Source organism: Crocodylus siamensis, chromosome 4 (genome assembly GCF_052110815.1).
Source record: "Crocodylus siamensis isolate JL-2025a chromosome 4, ASM5211081v1, whole genome shotgun sequence".
Taxonomy (NCBI): domain Eukaryota; kingdom Metazoa; phylum Chordata; order Crocodylia; family Crocodylidae; genus Crocodylus; species Crocodylus siamensis.
Window position 1 is genome coordinate 2,322,784 of NC_143398.1, and position 17,153 is coordinate 2,339,936.

The 17,153-nt window shown below is 53.8% G+C and overlaps 2 protein-coding genes across 2 annotated transcripts in view; one reads left to right on the forward strand and one right to left on the reverse strand.

Annotated features, from left to right (window-relative positions):
• The first annotated feature begins 881 nt into the window (after nucleotides 1–881).
• Nucleotides 882–6,369, forward strand: LOC149865369 (olfactory receptor 5V1-like). Its single transcript, XM_090046262.1, has 2 exons — nucleotides 882–984; nucleotides 4,486–6,369. The coding sequence occupies exon 2, from the start codon at nucleotides 4,504–4,506 to the stop codon at nucleotides 5,470–5,472; it is 969 nt and encodes a 322-aa protein (XP_089902388.1). The 5' UTR covers nucleotides 882–984; nucleotides 4,486–4,503; the 3' UTR covers nucleotides 5,473–6,369.
• A 2,820-nt stretch (nucleotides 6,370–9,189) lies between these two features.
• LOC149865370 (olfactory receptor 5V1-like) overlaps nucleotides 9,190–17,153 on the reverse strand; it is a 64,329-nt gene continuing 56,365 nt past the window's right edge. The window contains exon 2 of the mRNA XM_090046267.1: nucleotides 9,190–10,594. Coding sequence (XP_089902393.1) covers nucleotides 9,608–10,576 — 969 coding nt within the window. The 5' untranslated portion in view covers nucleotides 10,577–10,594 and the 3' untranslated portion in view covers nucleotides 9,190–9,607. The remainder of the gene's footprint in view (nucleotides 10,595–17,153) is intronic.

Consider the following 17,153-nt stretch of genomic DNA (forward strand, 5'->3'; position numbering starts at 1 on the left):
CCCTGGGGTGCCCGAGACCACCGCCCCGCGCTGCCGGGCACCCAGACGCCCCTGCCCGGGGCAGCGCAGGACCCCCCGGCCCCGGGGCCTGGCAGCGTGCTTCCTCCCCCCGGGAGCAGCCCTGGCCCCCGCACAGGTAGGTGCCTGCCGGCCTGCTCCGGCCCACGCAAGGGCAGAGAGCCAGTCTCGAAGTCTGCCCGGCCCTTCCCAGCAGGATGCTCTGAATGTGCTCCAGCTGCTTGAGAAGGGCCCCGAGCCCCGGTGTACTGGGGGGTCCGGGACTTCTCCAGCCTCCAAATGGGGGTGAGCGGGGCATGGGGAGCTGTGCCCCCGCACTCTGCCTCCTGCCCCGAGATACCCAGTTGTGCTAAAATGCTTAGATAACTTGTCAAAAGAAAAACAGCCTGTCAGAGCAGACCATAAAGCTAGGTGAAGAAGAAACAGGACCAGCATTGCACAGTGGGGAAGGCAAGGAGATAAGAAGCCCTCCCTCTTTCCCAAGGACAGAAATCTCAAATCACTGACACCTCCCAAGTCTACAAAATATTCAGGTCAGTGCAGTTCCAAAAGGTTCAGTGAAAGAAAGAATTTAAATCAAACCAATCAGAGGCCACTAATCAGAATATTAAAACCAGCCACCTATCAATATTGGGGATGGGCTGGATATTTGGAGAGCCCAGCCAATCCAAGAGGACCTGCTTCCAATCTGCGTGCCCCCCCCCCCCGCCTCCCACTCCTTGAGGCGCCTGATCTGGGGTAGGTGCAAGTCTCTGCAGTGCTGTTGTGGGCAGATAGACTTTACGATAAATGCATGTTCTCGGGTCTTACAGTGCAAGCAAGTAGAAGTTGGGCTGTAGACCTCTTTCTGCCTCTTTTCTCAGTAGCCCGCTCACAAGGTGATCTGTAATCTGGATAACTGAACTGACACCCGACTGGGGCGCAGGTCATCGTGTGATAGCAATTTGTATTTGCACTATTTTTTTGGTAAGTGAGGTGTTTACAACTTCAGTTTTGCTCCATTGTAAAAGTCAGTCCTCTGGCATGGGTAGCACTAATACCCTGCCTGATAAAGCGGGAATGGAGGAAATTCTCAAACGAGGTATCTGATATGGGGGATCACGGACAGCGTGAATTACAAACCAGGCGGTTAGAGGAGCGGCTTCAAGCTAACGGGGAATAGCGGCTCCCATCACTTCCACAGGGAACGGGGACGATGACCCTGATCAACAGGGATCTCTTATCTCCTTGCAGACCTTTTGCTTTGTTTAATTGTGTTTGAAGACTTCTTTTCCTTGCTCACCACGTTAGCTGTCACTTTTGGAAAGGTTCACACTGCGGTTACTCAGACACAGGCTTTGATCCGTCTGCTTAGCAGCACTTCTGCAGCTCATCCTGGGCCCGATGAAAGTGGTCAGGGCTGGCAACATGAGACTGATGAGGAAAGCCCGCAAGGGCCGGGGTGATGCAGTCTGGGGAGAAGACTGGGGGGATTTGGTAACAGTCCTCACGTCCGTGCAGGGCGATGGCAGAGCGGGTGGAGATGGGTTATCTCTGTGGCCGCAGGGGCCAGGACGAGGAGCAGGGCCTTCAGCTGCCGCAGGCAAGGTTTAGGCTGGAGACGAGGAGGAGCTTTCCGTGTCTGAGGGCAATTGAGCACCAGGACAGGAGCCTGGGGGAGTTGTGGCCTCTCCACCCCTGGGGCTGTGACGAGCAGGCTGGACCGACACGTGTCTGGGCTGCTTCAGTCAGGGCTCGTCCTGCCCGGAGCAGGGGGCTGGGGGCTATATGAGCCTGAGAGGTCCCTTCCAGCCCTGCATCCCCTTGCCCCGAACTGCTTTTTCCCCTGACTAAACATCCCCAGTTTCTCCCCGTTGCTCAGAGCTTGCGCTCAGTGCCATGCTGTCCCGGGTCGCTCATCTCTGGACTCTCCCCAGTTGATCTGCATCCTTCTTAGAAAGTCATGCTCCAAAATCCAGGTAGCCCCACAGCTAAAGCCCAGCCCATGCTGCAGAGCGGTACGAGCGGCGCAACCAGCTCCCTGGCACGAAACGAGGGGGAGCAAATCCCTGTTGCGGCAGCCCAAGACTGCCCTGTGTCTTCCCACAGCCACGCGTGGCCGTCTCGTGTTGAGTGTGCAATGCACGGTCCCTGCCGCACCCATCTCCACAGCACCTTGCCCACCCGCCGTCCCTGGGCTGCATCTGTCCACCTGCTTTTTTTCCCCCAGCTGCGGCTTGTTACGTTTCCTTTGCGTTTCCCTGCTCCGCACACAGCCTGAGGACGCATGTACACACGGTGAAAAGTGCCCTTTTTTGTGGTTTAATTGCACCGTGCTTTACACATACAGGGTTTTTTTCTGCAATTTAAATGAGTTTGTTGCGGTGCAAGATAAATCACATTCTGATGTATTTTAGTTTGCATCAATCCAAATGAATATGCTACAGCCATTGATCTGTCACGTGTACATAGTAACTTACTGTATGACATGTAATAAGCTCCTTTGCCCACCTGATGCCACTTCAGTTTGCAGGTATATGTGCGCAGTGTGTATTTTCGGACACCACGTGTAGCAGCCTGGCCTGACATGAATCAATCTTCTGCTCACCCGCACGGACCTCCTGCCCGCCGCAGATGGCCCTGACCAGGGTGCACACCTGTGTGGGCACGTGCTGCCCCTGGCTGGGGGGCTTGCTTGCTAGGGGCCCTTTCATCTCATAATCCACCCCTGCTTCCATCAAGGAATTAATAACTGCTTGGCCACCACGAGTGCTTTCATTTGCCCTTCACAGTAAATGGTGGCTGCAGGCATCATTAATTACACTTTGTTTTCATTTTGTGGGCATGAGTGCACAAGCGGACAGCGGTCAGATCCATGGGTCCTCCTGGATGGTCAGCAGACAGTCCCACCAAGCCACTGCCACCTTCACGGATACCCACACCAGTCCTGCATGGCCCTGGGCAGCATGCCTGCCTGGGCCATGCTGCTCCCAGTGTGGAGGGCCTTTATTGCCAGTGGCACCATCAGCTCATAATCCACCCCTGGTTACTGCAAGGAATTAATAACTGCTTGGCCTCCTAACTTGGGCACTCAGGAGCTGTTTCATTTGCCATTCACTGCAAAAGGCACCTGTGCAGTCCCAGGACTGCAGGCTATAGCCTGCAGACATCATAACGTTTTTTTTCGAGGGCACATGGGCACTAGCTCTGCCACAGTCTGACCCATGGCTCCTTCTGGCTTCCCATAAGACAGCTCTGCCAAGCAGCCGCTGCCTGCATCAACACCCATGCCCACCCCATGTGCCCATGGCCGGGGTACAATTTGGGCAAAAAGAGAACCAGTAATAGATAGCTACTTGGTGAAACCAAAGGGCCATTTTCCCCAATGCAGAGGAGAGTGAGGAGTGAAACTCGGTGGGAGAGCAAAAATGTGAATGAAAACTGGGAATTATTTCAAAAGACTTTTATGGCATGGCCAATTAGCTGTAATTCCACAATCAAGGACAAGGACAGCTTTGGCTAAGAGCCTGACCTGGCCCAGCAGGGAAGTGAGAGCAGCAATTGGAAATGAGAAACATTGAAAAATGGGGAATTGAAAGCCATGATTGTTAATTTAGAAGCTATGAACAACAAGAGAAAACTGTTCATGATGACAGAGAAAGGGCAGAATTATTCAATTAATATTTGCAGAAGCAGGGAGATTCACTCTGGGCCCATGATTAGGACGATGCCCTTTCCAGTCCATTGGTAACTATGGGGAATATTTATCAGTTTCTCATAGGGATAAAGGCTTGAAGTGTGAAGAGCTCAGTCTCTTTATCAAAAACAAGATAAAAAGGGGCCTTAATTGTAGTGTACCAGTACCTCTCCAGTGAAGAAAAGCTGAGCGTGACAGAGCCAGCAAGGGCACGTGGCTGGAAGTGGAAGTTAGACAACTTCCAGCTGGGAATAAGATGCACGCTGGCCAACACTAGCTGGGAGCTAGGTCAACCCTCTCTGATATTACACAGGTAATTAAGTGATTTGTGTGTAACTTTTTTAAGGAGGAGAAAGGAGAAAGCATGAGAAACCTCTGGTCACTGCAAGCTGAGGTCAGGAATGTGCTGCCGTGTACCAAATGAAAGGTCATGTCGAATGGAAAAGGGGGATTTCCCGAGCTGGGCACGTTACCGATTTTAGAACAAGGCTCGGGCCACTGACAGCAAGAAGTCGGACAACTGCTCCTGGCAGAGAAACAGTTGGTAAAACTAAACATGTGGGTATCCCACCTATGAAATGATGTGAACCTCAAATCTCTGATGTGCATCCAGGAACAGGTGCTCCCAACTTTCTTCCCTCTTAAAAAACATAACCAGAACCTTGGAAAATGTTTAGGTATAGTGATGAAAACAGCTCAGTCGGCAGCACTGGCAGGCGGTGGGCTGGTGTCACTCCAGATCCCTGTCCCCACGCTCTGCCTCCCCTCACCGCTGGTCTCTCTCCCCACAGGCGGACGCCACTGGCCCCATGGACGGGGTGAACCAGACGCAGGTGACAGAGTTCATTTTCCTGGGCTTCTCCCGCGTCCTGCAGGGCCAGGCCTTCGTCTTCCTGGCCTTCCTCGCCATCTACCTCATCACCCTGCTGGGGAACTGCCTGATCCTCACCCTCATCGTGCTGGATCCCCAGCTGCACAGCCCCATGTACTTCTTCCTCGGCCACCTTGCCTTCCTGGACATGTGCTACTCCTCCGTCACGCTGCCCAAGATCCTCATCAACCTGCTGCAGCGGTGGGAGACCATCTCCTACCAGGAGTGCATGGCACAGATATTCTTCCTCATGACTTGTGCCGGGGCTGAGTGTGCACTCCTGACCATCATGGCCTTTGACAGGTACGTGGCCATCTGCAAACCCTTGCACTACACCCGCATCATGAGCAGGGGCATATGCATCCCACTGGCCATGGCATCCTGGCTCTGGGGCATCCTGGACTCGGCCGTCCACACCTTCCTGGCCGCTGACATCTCCTTCTGTGGAGCCAACCAGATCCACCACATCTTCTGCGACGTCCCTCCCCTGCTGAAGATCGCCTGCAGTGACACCTATGTCAATGAGATCACGTTACACTTGGCCAGTATCTTCATGGGCCTGAGCCCATTTGTGCTCATCATCATCTCGTACCTCTACATCCTGGCAGCCATCCTTCGCATCCGCTCCAACACGGGCAGACGCAAAGCCTTCTCCACCTGCACCTCCCACCTGGTTGTGGTCACCATCTATTTTGGGATGGCCAACCTGAACTACAACCGGCCCAGCACTGGCTACTCCTTGGAGGTAGACACACTGGTCTCCACGCTTTACTGCATCCTCACCCCCATGCTCAACCCCCTCATCTACAGCCTCCGCAACCAGGATGTGAAGGGCGCCCTGTGGAGGGTTCTGGGCCACCACAAGAGGGACAACGCCTCCCCACGTGCACAGCCAGGTGTGGACTAAGGGGACAGCTTGGGAGGAGACTCCTGCCCCAGCACAACACCAAGGGCTCAGCCACGTGCTGATGGGGAAAGTCCCTGTCTGCATTTCTGGGAAAAAGTCGCAGCAAAGTAGAGCTGGAAGGGGCGTGAGAGGTCAGCTCGTCCCATGCCCTGTGCCAGTGTGGATCCGCCCCGTCTATTCCAGCACAAATGCACATCTACTTCAACTCAGACATGCATGTCTAGTCTGTACTTAAGGACTCGCAGTGAGTGCACCCACTGTCTCTGGGACCTGTTGCTTCTAAGTTCCCCCCAACATCTAACCTGTGTCCCTTGGTGCAATGCCAGTCCCTTGTGTCTTGCCCTGTCCCCTCTCAACTTACAGAGCCAGGGATTTCTACCCTCTTTGCAACAGCTACTTTTTTTAGTTGAAGCCTATTGTCAAAGCCCCTGTGCTCCCTGTTCCAGACAAAATAATCCCAGTACTTCTGACCTGTCCTCCTGTGTCTTCATTTCTAGACTGCTCTACATTTTGTTTGCTCTGTCTTTTAGCCTCTCCACATCTCTCAGAATATGGCACCTGAAACTGAAGCCAGGTGAGGCTTCACCAGTACTGAAAGGAGGAAATGCCGTGCACCCTGTGACGTGCATACGACACTCTCTATTACAAATCCCCAATTAGCTATTACTGTTTTTTGCCACCAAAACACAGTATCAAGTCCTATATGACTGCAGTTCACTGCAACCCCCCCAGCCTTTCCTGCAGCCCTGCCACATGCCATTGTGAGCCCATTTCACAGCAGTTTCATCTAAATGGTATTTCCTTTGCTTCCCTGTGAGCATCTCACTACTGATGTCTGTGGCAGGCCAGGAGGGGACGCTCCTGCATTGAGCCACCCACCTTAATGGACTGGCCGATGCCAACACCCTGAGGGATGGCCAGCACGGGTTTGTTGCAGGTAGGTCTTGCTGGACAAGGGAGAAGAGATTGATGTCATATATCTTGAATTCAAAAAAGCCTTTGATCTGGTATCCCATGATCATCTCTTGGCGAAACTGGCCAATTATGGCCTTGGGTCCACCACGATCCAGTGGCTGGAAAATTGGCTGCGTGGTCAGACCCAGAGGGTAGTAATAGATGGAAGTCACTCATCATGGACTCCTGTGACCAGTGGGGTCCCCCAAGGCTCTGTCCTTGGACCCATATTGTTCAACGTCTTCATTAATGATGTGGACATTGGAGTCAGAAGCAGACTGACCAAGTTCGCCAATGACCCCAAATTTTGGGGCAAAGCATCCACACGAGAAGACAGGCGGGTGATCCTGGCTGACCTGGACAGGCTCAGCAAATGGGCCTGCATCCATAGATGCTTCTCAAGCAAATCCCGGGACATCATTCTGCCCTTGTACTCGGCCTTGGTGAGGCCGCAGCTGGAGTCCTGCATCCAGTTTTGGGTTCCACAATTCAAAAAGGATGTGGAGAAGCTCTATAGAGTCCCAACAAGAGCCACACGCATGATCAGAGGTCAAGAAAACAGACTTACGACGACAGGCTGAGAGCCACGGGACTCTTTAGCCTGGAAAAGCGCAGGCTCAGGGGTGATCTGATGGCCACCTACAAGTTTATCAGGGGTGACCACCAAGATCTGGGGGAACGTTTGTTCACCAGAGCACCCCAAGGGATGATGAGGTTGAATGGTTATAAACTACTTGAAGACCATTTCAGGCTGGACATAAGGAAGAATTTGTTCACTTCCAAGCCCCCAAGGTCTGCAACAGCTTGCCATTGGAGGTGGTTCAAGTGCCTACATTGAACACCTTCAGGAGTAAATTGGATGCTTGTCTTGCTGGGCTCCTATGACCCCAGCTGACTTCTTGCCCTGTGGGCGGGGGGCTGGACTCAATGATCCTCCAAGGTCCCTTCCAGCCCAAATGTCTATGAAATCTATGAAATCTACACGGCTTGCCTAATCCCTCTGAAGCAGGTACAGCACAGCTTGCTATAACATATAGCTTTACTGATGGGAGAGGGTAGGCATGGGGCAGGGTACAAGTCAGAGAAGTATCAACAGAAAAACCTTGAGCAAAATGAAGCAGCTTGGTAACCATTTGATGTGCTTCTAGATCACTTCATCCTGTCAACATTCAGATAAGTTACTCACATCCACACCCAGGGACTGACCAAGCTCCATCTCTGGAGGCTGTATGGCTTGTGTGCTGAGTCCCAAAACATTTTTGCCCCCCTTCCTCATCAAGGGACCCTTGATACACCTGTCGTGACCTCATCACCAAGTTCCCACCAGAAGCAGCCCCACTGGCTGCTGACCACTGCTTCCAGAAGACACCAGCCTGCCCAGGTGAGATGACCAGTCACATGACCTGCAGTGGCAGGAAGCGGAGAAAATGGAGGAGCACGTTTCCCTCCCACTGGGATTTGTACAGCCCTGCCCGTCATGCAGGCAGGTAACATGGGGGGGTCACGTAGGCACAGGGGCAATGCAGAGAGCGGGTCGGGCACTGTTTGCAGCAGCGAGGCATATTGGGGGGGTGATTTCTCCACAGTGTCCACCTCTGAAATGTCCTGCCCAACTCCAGATGCATCACAGCACTGCCTTCTGCCCATCCACAGAGCCCCTTACCTTGCCAAAGACGAAACTGGGGTGTTCAAGCATGACCTGCTCCTCACCAGCCCGCATGGGTCATTCCTGATCACCAGGGATCCTGGTTTTCTATGGTTAAAAATTGCAAATTCTCTGATTAAAAAATCCCAAATCTATGTTTTTCAACGTCTTCAATGAAACACCGCCATATATATAGATAGCAGTTGAACACAATGTTTTATTGGTATATTGACAATTTTAAAGCTATGTGGAAGCCCACCAGTGCTTCAATCATTATAATAAAATAAATTCTAAATACCTATATATTTTGGCATTTGGTTTCTGTTGATTTATCATAGAAAATCAGAGCTGTCTCTGCCCCTTTGCTCACCAGGACGTGGGTCCAGCTGTGGCTGTCCACCCCTGCCCAGCTTTGTGGCTCTGAGCAGCCCTGATATGCCCATGCCCTTGCCCCTCACTCCGGCCCACAGCCCCCACCTGCAGAACCAGCTCGAGCTCCCACCATGACGTGGCTCCCAGCAGACATCACGAGGCCTCGAGCTCAACCACCCCTTGGGGCCCAGCACCTTCCCCAGGAGCCCCCAGCACGTGTGCAACACACTTGTGTGTGCACGGATGGGGTCATGCTTCACACCCCAGTTGGCCACGCTGTGTCCATGTCCTCTCTGTAGCGGTGGGTGAGGGGTTAGGAGTGTGGGGTCACGGGAGCAGGCTAGGGGTGGGAGCAGCTGGGGGGTCAGGCAGCGAATGCAGAGGAGCTTGTCTGGGCAGTGCCATGCAGTGCAGTGAAGTGCACTGGGCTCCCACTCCTGCTCCCGGCCCAGGTGGGAGGCAGCCGGGAGCTGGAGCTGGAGCTGAAGCCCCACGTGCTGGGGCAGGAGCTATGCAGCTGCAGCTTCCACGCCCCCGGAGCAGCGCCCCACAGGCAGGGGGAGCAGGAGCCGCTGAAGCAGGGATTCAGGGCATTTCCTCCATTCAGTATAGGGGAGGCTTCACCTGCGTCCAGTCTGAGGTACCACATCCTAAGACAGATGTGGAGAGGCTAAAGGACAAGGCAAAAGAAAGTTCTAGAAATGAAGACACAGGAAGACAGGTGATTATTGAGTAATCACCCAGATTATTAAGTACTGGGATTATTGAGTCTGGAACAGAGAGCACGGGGGCTTTGACAATAGGCTTCAAATACAAAAGGTTCATTTCCAAAGAAGGTAGAAATCCCTGGCTCTCTACATTGAGAGAGGACAGGACAAGACAAGTTAGACGTTGGAGGGAACTTAGGAGCAACAGGTCCCAGCGAGAGGGAGCGGGCACTCACTGCGAGTATTTAAGTGCAGACTAGACACGTGCATTTGTGCTGGAGTAGACGGGGCGGATCCGCACTGGCGCAGGGCATGGAACAAGCTGACCGCTCACACCCCTTCCAGCTCTACTTTGCTGTGACTCTTTCCCAGAAATGCAGACAGGGACTTTCCCCATCAGCACGTGGCTGAGCCCTTGGTGTTGTGCTGGGGCAGGAGTCTCCTCCCAGCCCTCACCTTAGTCCACACCTGGCTGTGCGCGTGGGGACACGGTGTCCTTCTCGTGGTGGCCCAGAGCCCTCCTCAGGGCGCCCTTCATGTCCTGGTTGCGGAGGCTGTAGATGAGGGGGTTGAGCATGGGGGTGAGGATGCAGTAGGGCGTGGAGACCAGCGTGTCCACTTCCAGGGAGTAGCCGGCGCTGGGCCGGTTGTAATTCAGGTCGCCCATCCCAAAATAGATGATGACCACGACCAGGTGTGCGGCACAGTTGGAGGCGGCTTTGTGCCTGCCCATGTTGGAGTAGAAGCGGAGGATGGCCAGCAGGATGTAGGTGTATGAGATGAGGACGAGCAGAAATGGGATCAATCCCACAAACACAGTGGCAGCATGAAGAGCTATCTCGTTGATGTAGGTATTGCTGCAGGCGATCTTCAGCAGGGGAGGGACGTCGCAGAAGATGTGGTGGATCTGGTTGGCTCCACAAAAGGAGACTTTGGTGGCCAGGGAGGTGTGGATGGCTGAGGCCAGGATGGCCCAGGGCCAGGACACAGTGGCTAGGGAGATACATACGCCCCTGCTCAAGATCTTGGTGTAGTGCAGGAGTTTGCAGATGGCCGTGTACCGGTCAAAGGCCATGACAGTCAACAGCGAAGCCTTAGCACCCGCGCAGCTCATGAGGAAGAACATCTGTGCCATGCACTCCTGGTAGGAGATGGTCTCCCGCCGCTGCAGGAGGATGACCAGGATCTTGGGCAGCGTGACGGAGGAGTAGCACATGTCCAGGAAGGCGAGGTGGCCGAGGAAGAAGTACATGGGGCTGTGCAGCTGGGGATCCAGCACGATGAGGGTGAGGATCAGGCAGTTCCCCAGCAGGGTGACGAGGTAGATGGCGAGGAAGGCCAGGAAGACGAAGGCCTGGCCCTGCAGGATGCGGGAGAAGCCCAGGAAAACAAACTCTGTCACCTGCGTCTGGTTCGCCCCGTCCATGGGGCCGGTGGTGTCCGCCTGCGGGGAGAGAGACCAGCGGTGAGGGGAGGCAGAGCACGGGGACAGGGATCCAGAGCAACACCAGCCCCTTCCCCAGCGCGGGATCACAGTGCTCTGGTCCTGCACACACCTGGACAGGCTGTACCAGGGGGGCTGTAATAACAGTAGGGGAGTCCTTGGGGCAGCCCCATGGCAGCTGCCCTCCACCTGCCCGTGTCGGTCTCCCTCCCACCACGCACGCAGCCGGCACTGTGAGAGCAGCCCTGAGTGCACTGAGGCTGGGACGGGCATGACCCTGGTGCAGTCCCTGGCCACCTCTCCTCCTCCCCAGGCTCCCTGCATCGACCTTGTCACCAGCTGAGCCCCCACCAGTGGACAGACCCCACCATTCCCCCCTTCCCTGCACCCAGACAGCCCAGTGTCCTCCTGCTGTCCCCAAGACATGTCTGTGCTGCGGGCAGGCAGCAGCGCCCGGCCCTGGGGAGCTGCCCTCGGTCTCCTGGCTGTGCCCGGCATGCTGCCCTCCCCCTCGCTCTGCTCTGCTGCGTGTCGGCTCCTTCTGGCCTGTGGGCTCCACGTCCCAGGGCTCCAAGGATGCGGCTCTGCTCAGCACAGGGAAACCAGATCGTCTCTCGCCACTAAAAGGCCTTCTCCTCCCACTCAGGTAAATACAATAAATTACTCTAGAGTAAACTCCTGGTCACACATCTAGACATACCGGGATGTGGGCACAGATTGGCTGCTAATGGGAGCAATCTGCTCCTGTGTCCTGCATGTGAAGACTTCTGCCCAGGGTGGGTTAACTTTAGAGTAGATTTCTCCAGAGTAAATCCACCCCGAGGCGTTTGTATGTGTAGACTTGCCCAGGGACTTTCACTCCTCACTTTCCTCCACATTGGGGAAATTACTCCCTTGCTCTCACCAAGTAGCTATCTATTCCTGGTTTTCTCTTTGCCCATAACGAACATAATCACCTCATGGTCACTGATCCTTAGACAGCATCCACTTCCAGTCCAATGATTAATTCATCATTATCCATCACAATCATTTCCAAAAGAGTGACTTCCTGCTGGATGGAATATTATTTCTACGGCCAAATCATCATTTGCAATGCTTTGAAACAACTGATGGTGGAGTAGAAATGGCATGAAGCCTCCAGCATGTCTCCCCAGTTGAAACGCCTCATAAGGCACAGACACAAAATGGGGGACAACTGACTAGGCTGCAAAACTGCAAAAAAGGACCGGGGGTTTCAGCACCCTGTGAACCGAATAGGAGTCATCCGTGCAGTGCTATGGCCAAGAAAAGAGAAGTTACCAGCACACTGAGATATTGGACCGGGGCATATGAGGAATGGTTGGATGAAATGGGATGATGTCAAATGGAGAAGAGATGATGGGGGAGGGAAAAGATACAAATACAAAACTTGTTGTCAGAGCAGTGCATTACCAGCCTTTTCTATGTGCGGCCGCAGCAGATGGGCGAAGAATAAATGAGCTGAAATCTCAACAAGGCAAATGTTGGTTGGACAAGGGGAAGCACTTTTTACCTATGAGGGAGGTTGAATACTGGAATAAGTGACATAGAAGAGTTGCAGAGTCTCCATCATTGTAAGTTTTCAAATGCAGATGAGACAGACCTCTTGAAAGGTGACTGAAATGGGTTTCACAGAGATGAGCTGGCCATGAATCGGGGGCTGACGACCTGAACTTTTGTGGTCTCTTCTGTCCCTAATTTTTATGATTTTCTCTAATTAGTCACGGACCTTTTCCTTCCACATATTACAGAGGGGTACTCCCCACCTTGATTTCAGGATCTATAACAGTTCCCCTTGGCAACTGCTGTTGAGGATTGTGTTTGGGATTAATCTTCTTTAACATGTCATTAATGAGGAGTTTACAAAACCCAGAAGTTGAACGCATGCAATGTGCTGATCATGGCGAGTTGGGAGAGTTTACCAGGGCAGCACAGGACTGCAATATCCTATCAGAAATAGGTGGCCCTGATGCAATTCTGCAGTCCCCAGTGCAGGGTCACACCTGTGGGGACTAAGAACAACAATTTCTGCTGAAAGCTGGGATTTCATGCGTTGCAAATGACAGAGAAGGCAAAAGATACGAGTGCATTAGCCACACACGGGAGAAAAACCAGCTCTCAGTGTGATGCAGGCATTACCGGCAAAGGGAGTCCTAGGCTGTGTCAGACGTGATCTTTCCAGTAAAGACTGGGAGCACTGGTGCCATTACAGCTCACTGGTAAGTTCTGGTGCCCCAAACAAGCCGATCTGGTCACAGGTTGAATTCAGTGAGACCAGGGTGTGTGCAGGGCTATGAGGATGCTCCAGGGCATGCGCAGGCACAGCAGAGGTGGAAAGGGACCCGATGGCTCTCTACAGACCTCGGGGAGAGAAGCCCCAGGGAAGGAGCAGAGCTGTTTATAGATTCATACATTCATAGATTCATAGATGCTAGGGTCGGAAGGGACCTCAATAGATCATCGAGTCCGACCCCCTGCATGAGCAGGAAAGAGTGCTGGGCCTACATTACCCCAGCTAGATACACATCCAACCTTCTCTTGAATACCCCCAGGGTAGGGGAGAGCACCACCTCCCTTGGGAGCCCGTTCCAGACCTTGGCCACTCGAACTGTGAAGAAGTTCCTCCTAATATCCAATCTAAATCTGCTCTCCTCTAGCTTGTGGCCATTATTTCTTGTAACCCCCGGGGGCGCCTTGGTGAATAAATACTCACCAATTCCCTTCTGTGCCCCCCTGACGAACTTATAGGCAGCCACCAGGTCGCCTCTCAACCTTCTCTTGTGGAGGCTGAAAAGGTCCAGTTTCTCTAATCTCTCCTCGTAGGGCTTGGCCTGCAGGCCCTTAACCATACGAGTGGCCCTTCTCTGGACCCTCTCCAAATTATCCGCATCCTTCGTGAAGTGCGGCGCCCAGAATTGCACGCAGTACTCCAGCTGCGGTCTGACCAGCGCCCGATAGAGGGGAAGTATCACCTCCTTGGACCTATTTGTCATGCATCTGCTGATGCACGATAAAGTGCCATTGGCTTTTCTGATGGTTTCGTCACACTGCCGACTCATGTTCATCTTGGAGTCCACTAGGACTCCAAGATCCCTTTCCACCTCCGTGCCACCCAGCAGGTCATTTCCTAGGCTGTAGGTGTGCTGGACATTTTTCCTCCCTAGATGCAGCACTTTGCATTTCTCCTTGTTGAACTGCATTCTGTTGTTTTCTGCCCGCTTGTCTAATCTGTCCAGGTCTGCTTGCAGCTGCTCCCTGCCCTCCGGCGTGTCCACTTCGCCCCATAGCTTAGTGTCATCTGCAAACTTGGACAGAGTACATTTCACCCCCTCGTCCAAGTCGCTGATGAAGACATTAAAGAGTATCGGTCCAAGGACCGAGCCCTGCGGGACCCCACTGCCCACACTCTTCCAGGTCAAAACCGACCCATCCACCACAACTCTCTGGGTGCGACCCTCCAGCCAATTCTCCACCCACCGGACTGTGCAGTCATCCAAGTCACAGCCCCTTAACTTGTTCACCAGTATGGGGTGGGATACCGTATCAAAGGCCTTCCTGAAGTCCAAGTATACGACATCCACCCCTCCTCCTGCGTCGAGGCGTTTTGTGACCTGGTCATAAAAAGAGACTAGATTGGTCAGGCACGATCTACCTGCCACGAACCCGTGCTGGTTTCCCCTCAGCATAATTTGTCCTGCCAGGCTCTCACAAATGTGAGCCTTGATGATTTTCTCAAAGATTTTGCCAAGGATGGAGGTGAGACTGACTGGCCTATAGTTACCCGGGTCCTCCTTCCTCCCCTTCTTGAAAATGGGAACCACATTGGCCCTTTTCCAGTCCTCCGGGACTTGACCCGTGCGCCACGAGCGTTCAAATATTCCCGCCAGTGGCTCTGCAATGATGTCGGCCAGTGCCTTCAGTACCCTCGGATGGAGCTCATCCGGGCCTGCCGACTTAAAGGCATCCAGTTCTTCCAAGTGACCCTGCCCCACCTCAGGGTCCACGCATGGCAGTCTGGTGCCTTGCTGCTGCCTCCCTACACTCCCAGTGAGAGACTTGTCGTGCCTCTCGCTTAGGGACACTGAGGCGAAGAACTCGTTGAGGAGTTCAGCCTTGTCCCCTCTGTCCGCCACCAATTGTTTCTGCCCATTTAGCAGGGGTCCTATTCCTCCCTGGGCCTTCCTTTTACTCCCTATATATCTAAAAAACAATTTCTTATTGTCTTTTACTTGGGTTGCCATCCTCAGCTCCATGGTAGCTTTGGCCTGTCTAACTGCCTCCCTACAAGCACGAGCAGAAGAGGTATATTCCTCTTTGGTGATCTCTCCCTGTTTCCACTTTTTATGTGCTCCCCTTTTGGCCCTTAGTCTGCCCTGGATTTCTCTGGTCAGCCAGGGAAGCCTCCTGGCCCCTTTCCCTCTTTTACCTCTTACGGGGATCGTCTTGCTTTGTGCTCGAAGGATAGCTTCCTTAAGGCACAGCCACCCTTCTTGGGCTCCCATCATTTCAAAACTACTACTCTGCAGTGCATCCTTCACTAATCGCCTAAGTTCGCTGAAATCAGCTTTCCTAAAGTCCAGCACGTTCACCCTACTGGTTACCTTACCCACTCGACGCCTTATGTTGAATTGTACTTTTAGGTGATCACTGTCCCCCAGATGGCTACCGATCTGTAGGTCCCCTACTATGTCATCCCCCGTTGCCAATACCAGATCCAGTAAGGCATTCCCCCTAGTGGGACCTGTACCTCCTGCGTCAGGTGGAGGTCCTGTACACAGGTTAGAAACCTGCGTGAGCGGTGGGACTTTGCTGTCTGTGTCTCCCAGCAGATGTCCGGGTAGTTTAGGTCCCCCATGACCACCGCCTCTTTAGCTTTTATGGTCTCTGAGAGTTGCCTCAGGAGCCCCAAATCTATTTCTTCCCCTTGATGTGGGGGTCTGTAGCAGACCCCTACCACCAATTCCTTTTCTCCTTGCCCCCCATGTAGCCTAACCCACAGTCCTTCTACTTCCTCATCCTTTGATTGATGGTAATCCAGCCTGGGCCAGCACAGGAGCAAGGGGATAAACTGGTTGTGACGGTATTTTATCTGGAAGCTGCAGGAAGGTTTCCAAGCCTCAGATCAGCCGGACTCTGTACCGGCTTCCCAGGGCAGGCGTGGGGAACTCAACGGGTTTCAGAACAGGACTGAATCCATTTCAGAAGGGGTTGTACGCTCTGGGGCAGGAAAAACAAATGGACAGATAAAAGCGGGGGACGGTGGGTGGGTGAGGAGGTGCAGAGAAGGGTCTGGTGGGGACCGTGCATCGCACGCTCAACACGAGGCGGCTGCCGCAGCAGGAATTTCCTCCCCCTTGCTCTCGATGAGTCTGTGACACGCTGTGTGTCAGGGAGCGGGTTGCACTGATCGTATCGCTCTCCACAGCTTGGCCTGGGCTTTAGCATTGTGGCTGCTTTGATTTTTGAGCATGACTTTTTAAGAAGGATGCAGAGAAAGTGGGGCTGCCTGGGAACAGGTTGGCTTGTCCCTGGGGGAGCGCAGGGAGACGGTCCAGGGAGGGCTCAGCGTGCCGGTGGCCAGAGAAGGCGGTGGGCGCGGTACACGGGGCGCTGGGGACCCAGGCGGACTAGTGGACACGTTGAATCGGGAGTCTTCAAACTGGGACAGCATCCGGCCCGCTCGCAGCCCACCCCAGTGGACTGGGGGATCGCCGCCACCGTGGAGGGAAAGACCAGGACCCCCCACAGCTCAGGAGCTGCTCGCCCCACCGGAGCTCACCCCCAGGCTGCGGGAGACAAGGCAGGCTCCACTGAAGCATGAAAAAAGGCTCAGACCTCTTGACACATCTGCCCTCAGCTGGAACCTGTGGCCTCCAGGACACGGATGTGTATACCGCCGTGGAAAAATAAAACCCAGCGTTTCAATTAAAAACCCACTGTGTCAGTTTAGGGGGCATGGGGCGCAAACCCGAAGGACTAAACCCCGTCATGTCTACAAGCGCCCTAAGCGCTTTTGTGACCAGACTTTGGCTTCAGGGAGCCGTAGTCTCAGTTTTAAGTCCTGTAGGAGCCATGGGGCTGGTATTAGATTGCCTTCCCCCTCTGGGCTACACCGGTCATTTCCACCCTTGTATTGGGTGTCACATTGATCAGGGTCATCGTCCCCATCCCTGTGGAAGTGACGGCAGCCGCTATTCCCCGTTAGCTTGAAGCCGCTCCTCTCACTGCCTGCTTCGTACTTCACGCTGCCCGTGATCCCCCCCGTCGTCTGGGGTTGTCCAGCTGCCCCCAGAGCGGCCCTAGCAGCCCCGCACTGTCTTGCTGGTGGGACGTTATGAGCTTGGCACTTCATTGAGCTGCCTCTGACAGCCGGGCGCTTACTTGTCGGTCAGCAGCTGGGAGGTGAACGCCGTCCGTTCAAGTCCGGCCGTCCAGGTGTAAAACCTGTGCCCGTAATCGTGTACATACATCCTCTGGGGCTTTTCACTGTGCTATAACCTCTCGATGCTCCTCCTCTCAGGTTTGTAGCTTTTCAGGTGTC

Bases quoted from the DNA above. Each gene is read 5' to 3' on its own strand.
- LOC149865369 (XM_090046262.1), top strand. From the start codon at position 4,504: ATGGACGGGGTGAACCAGACGCAGGTGACAGAGTTCATTTTCCTGGGC.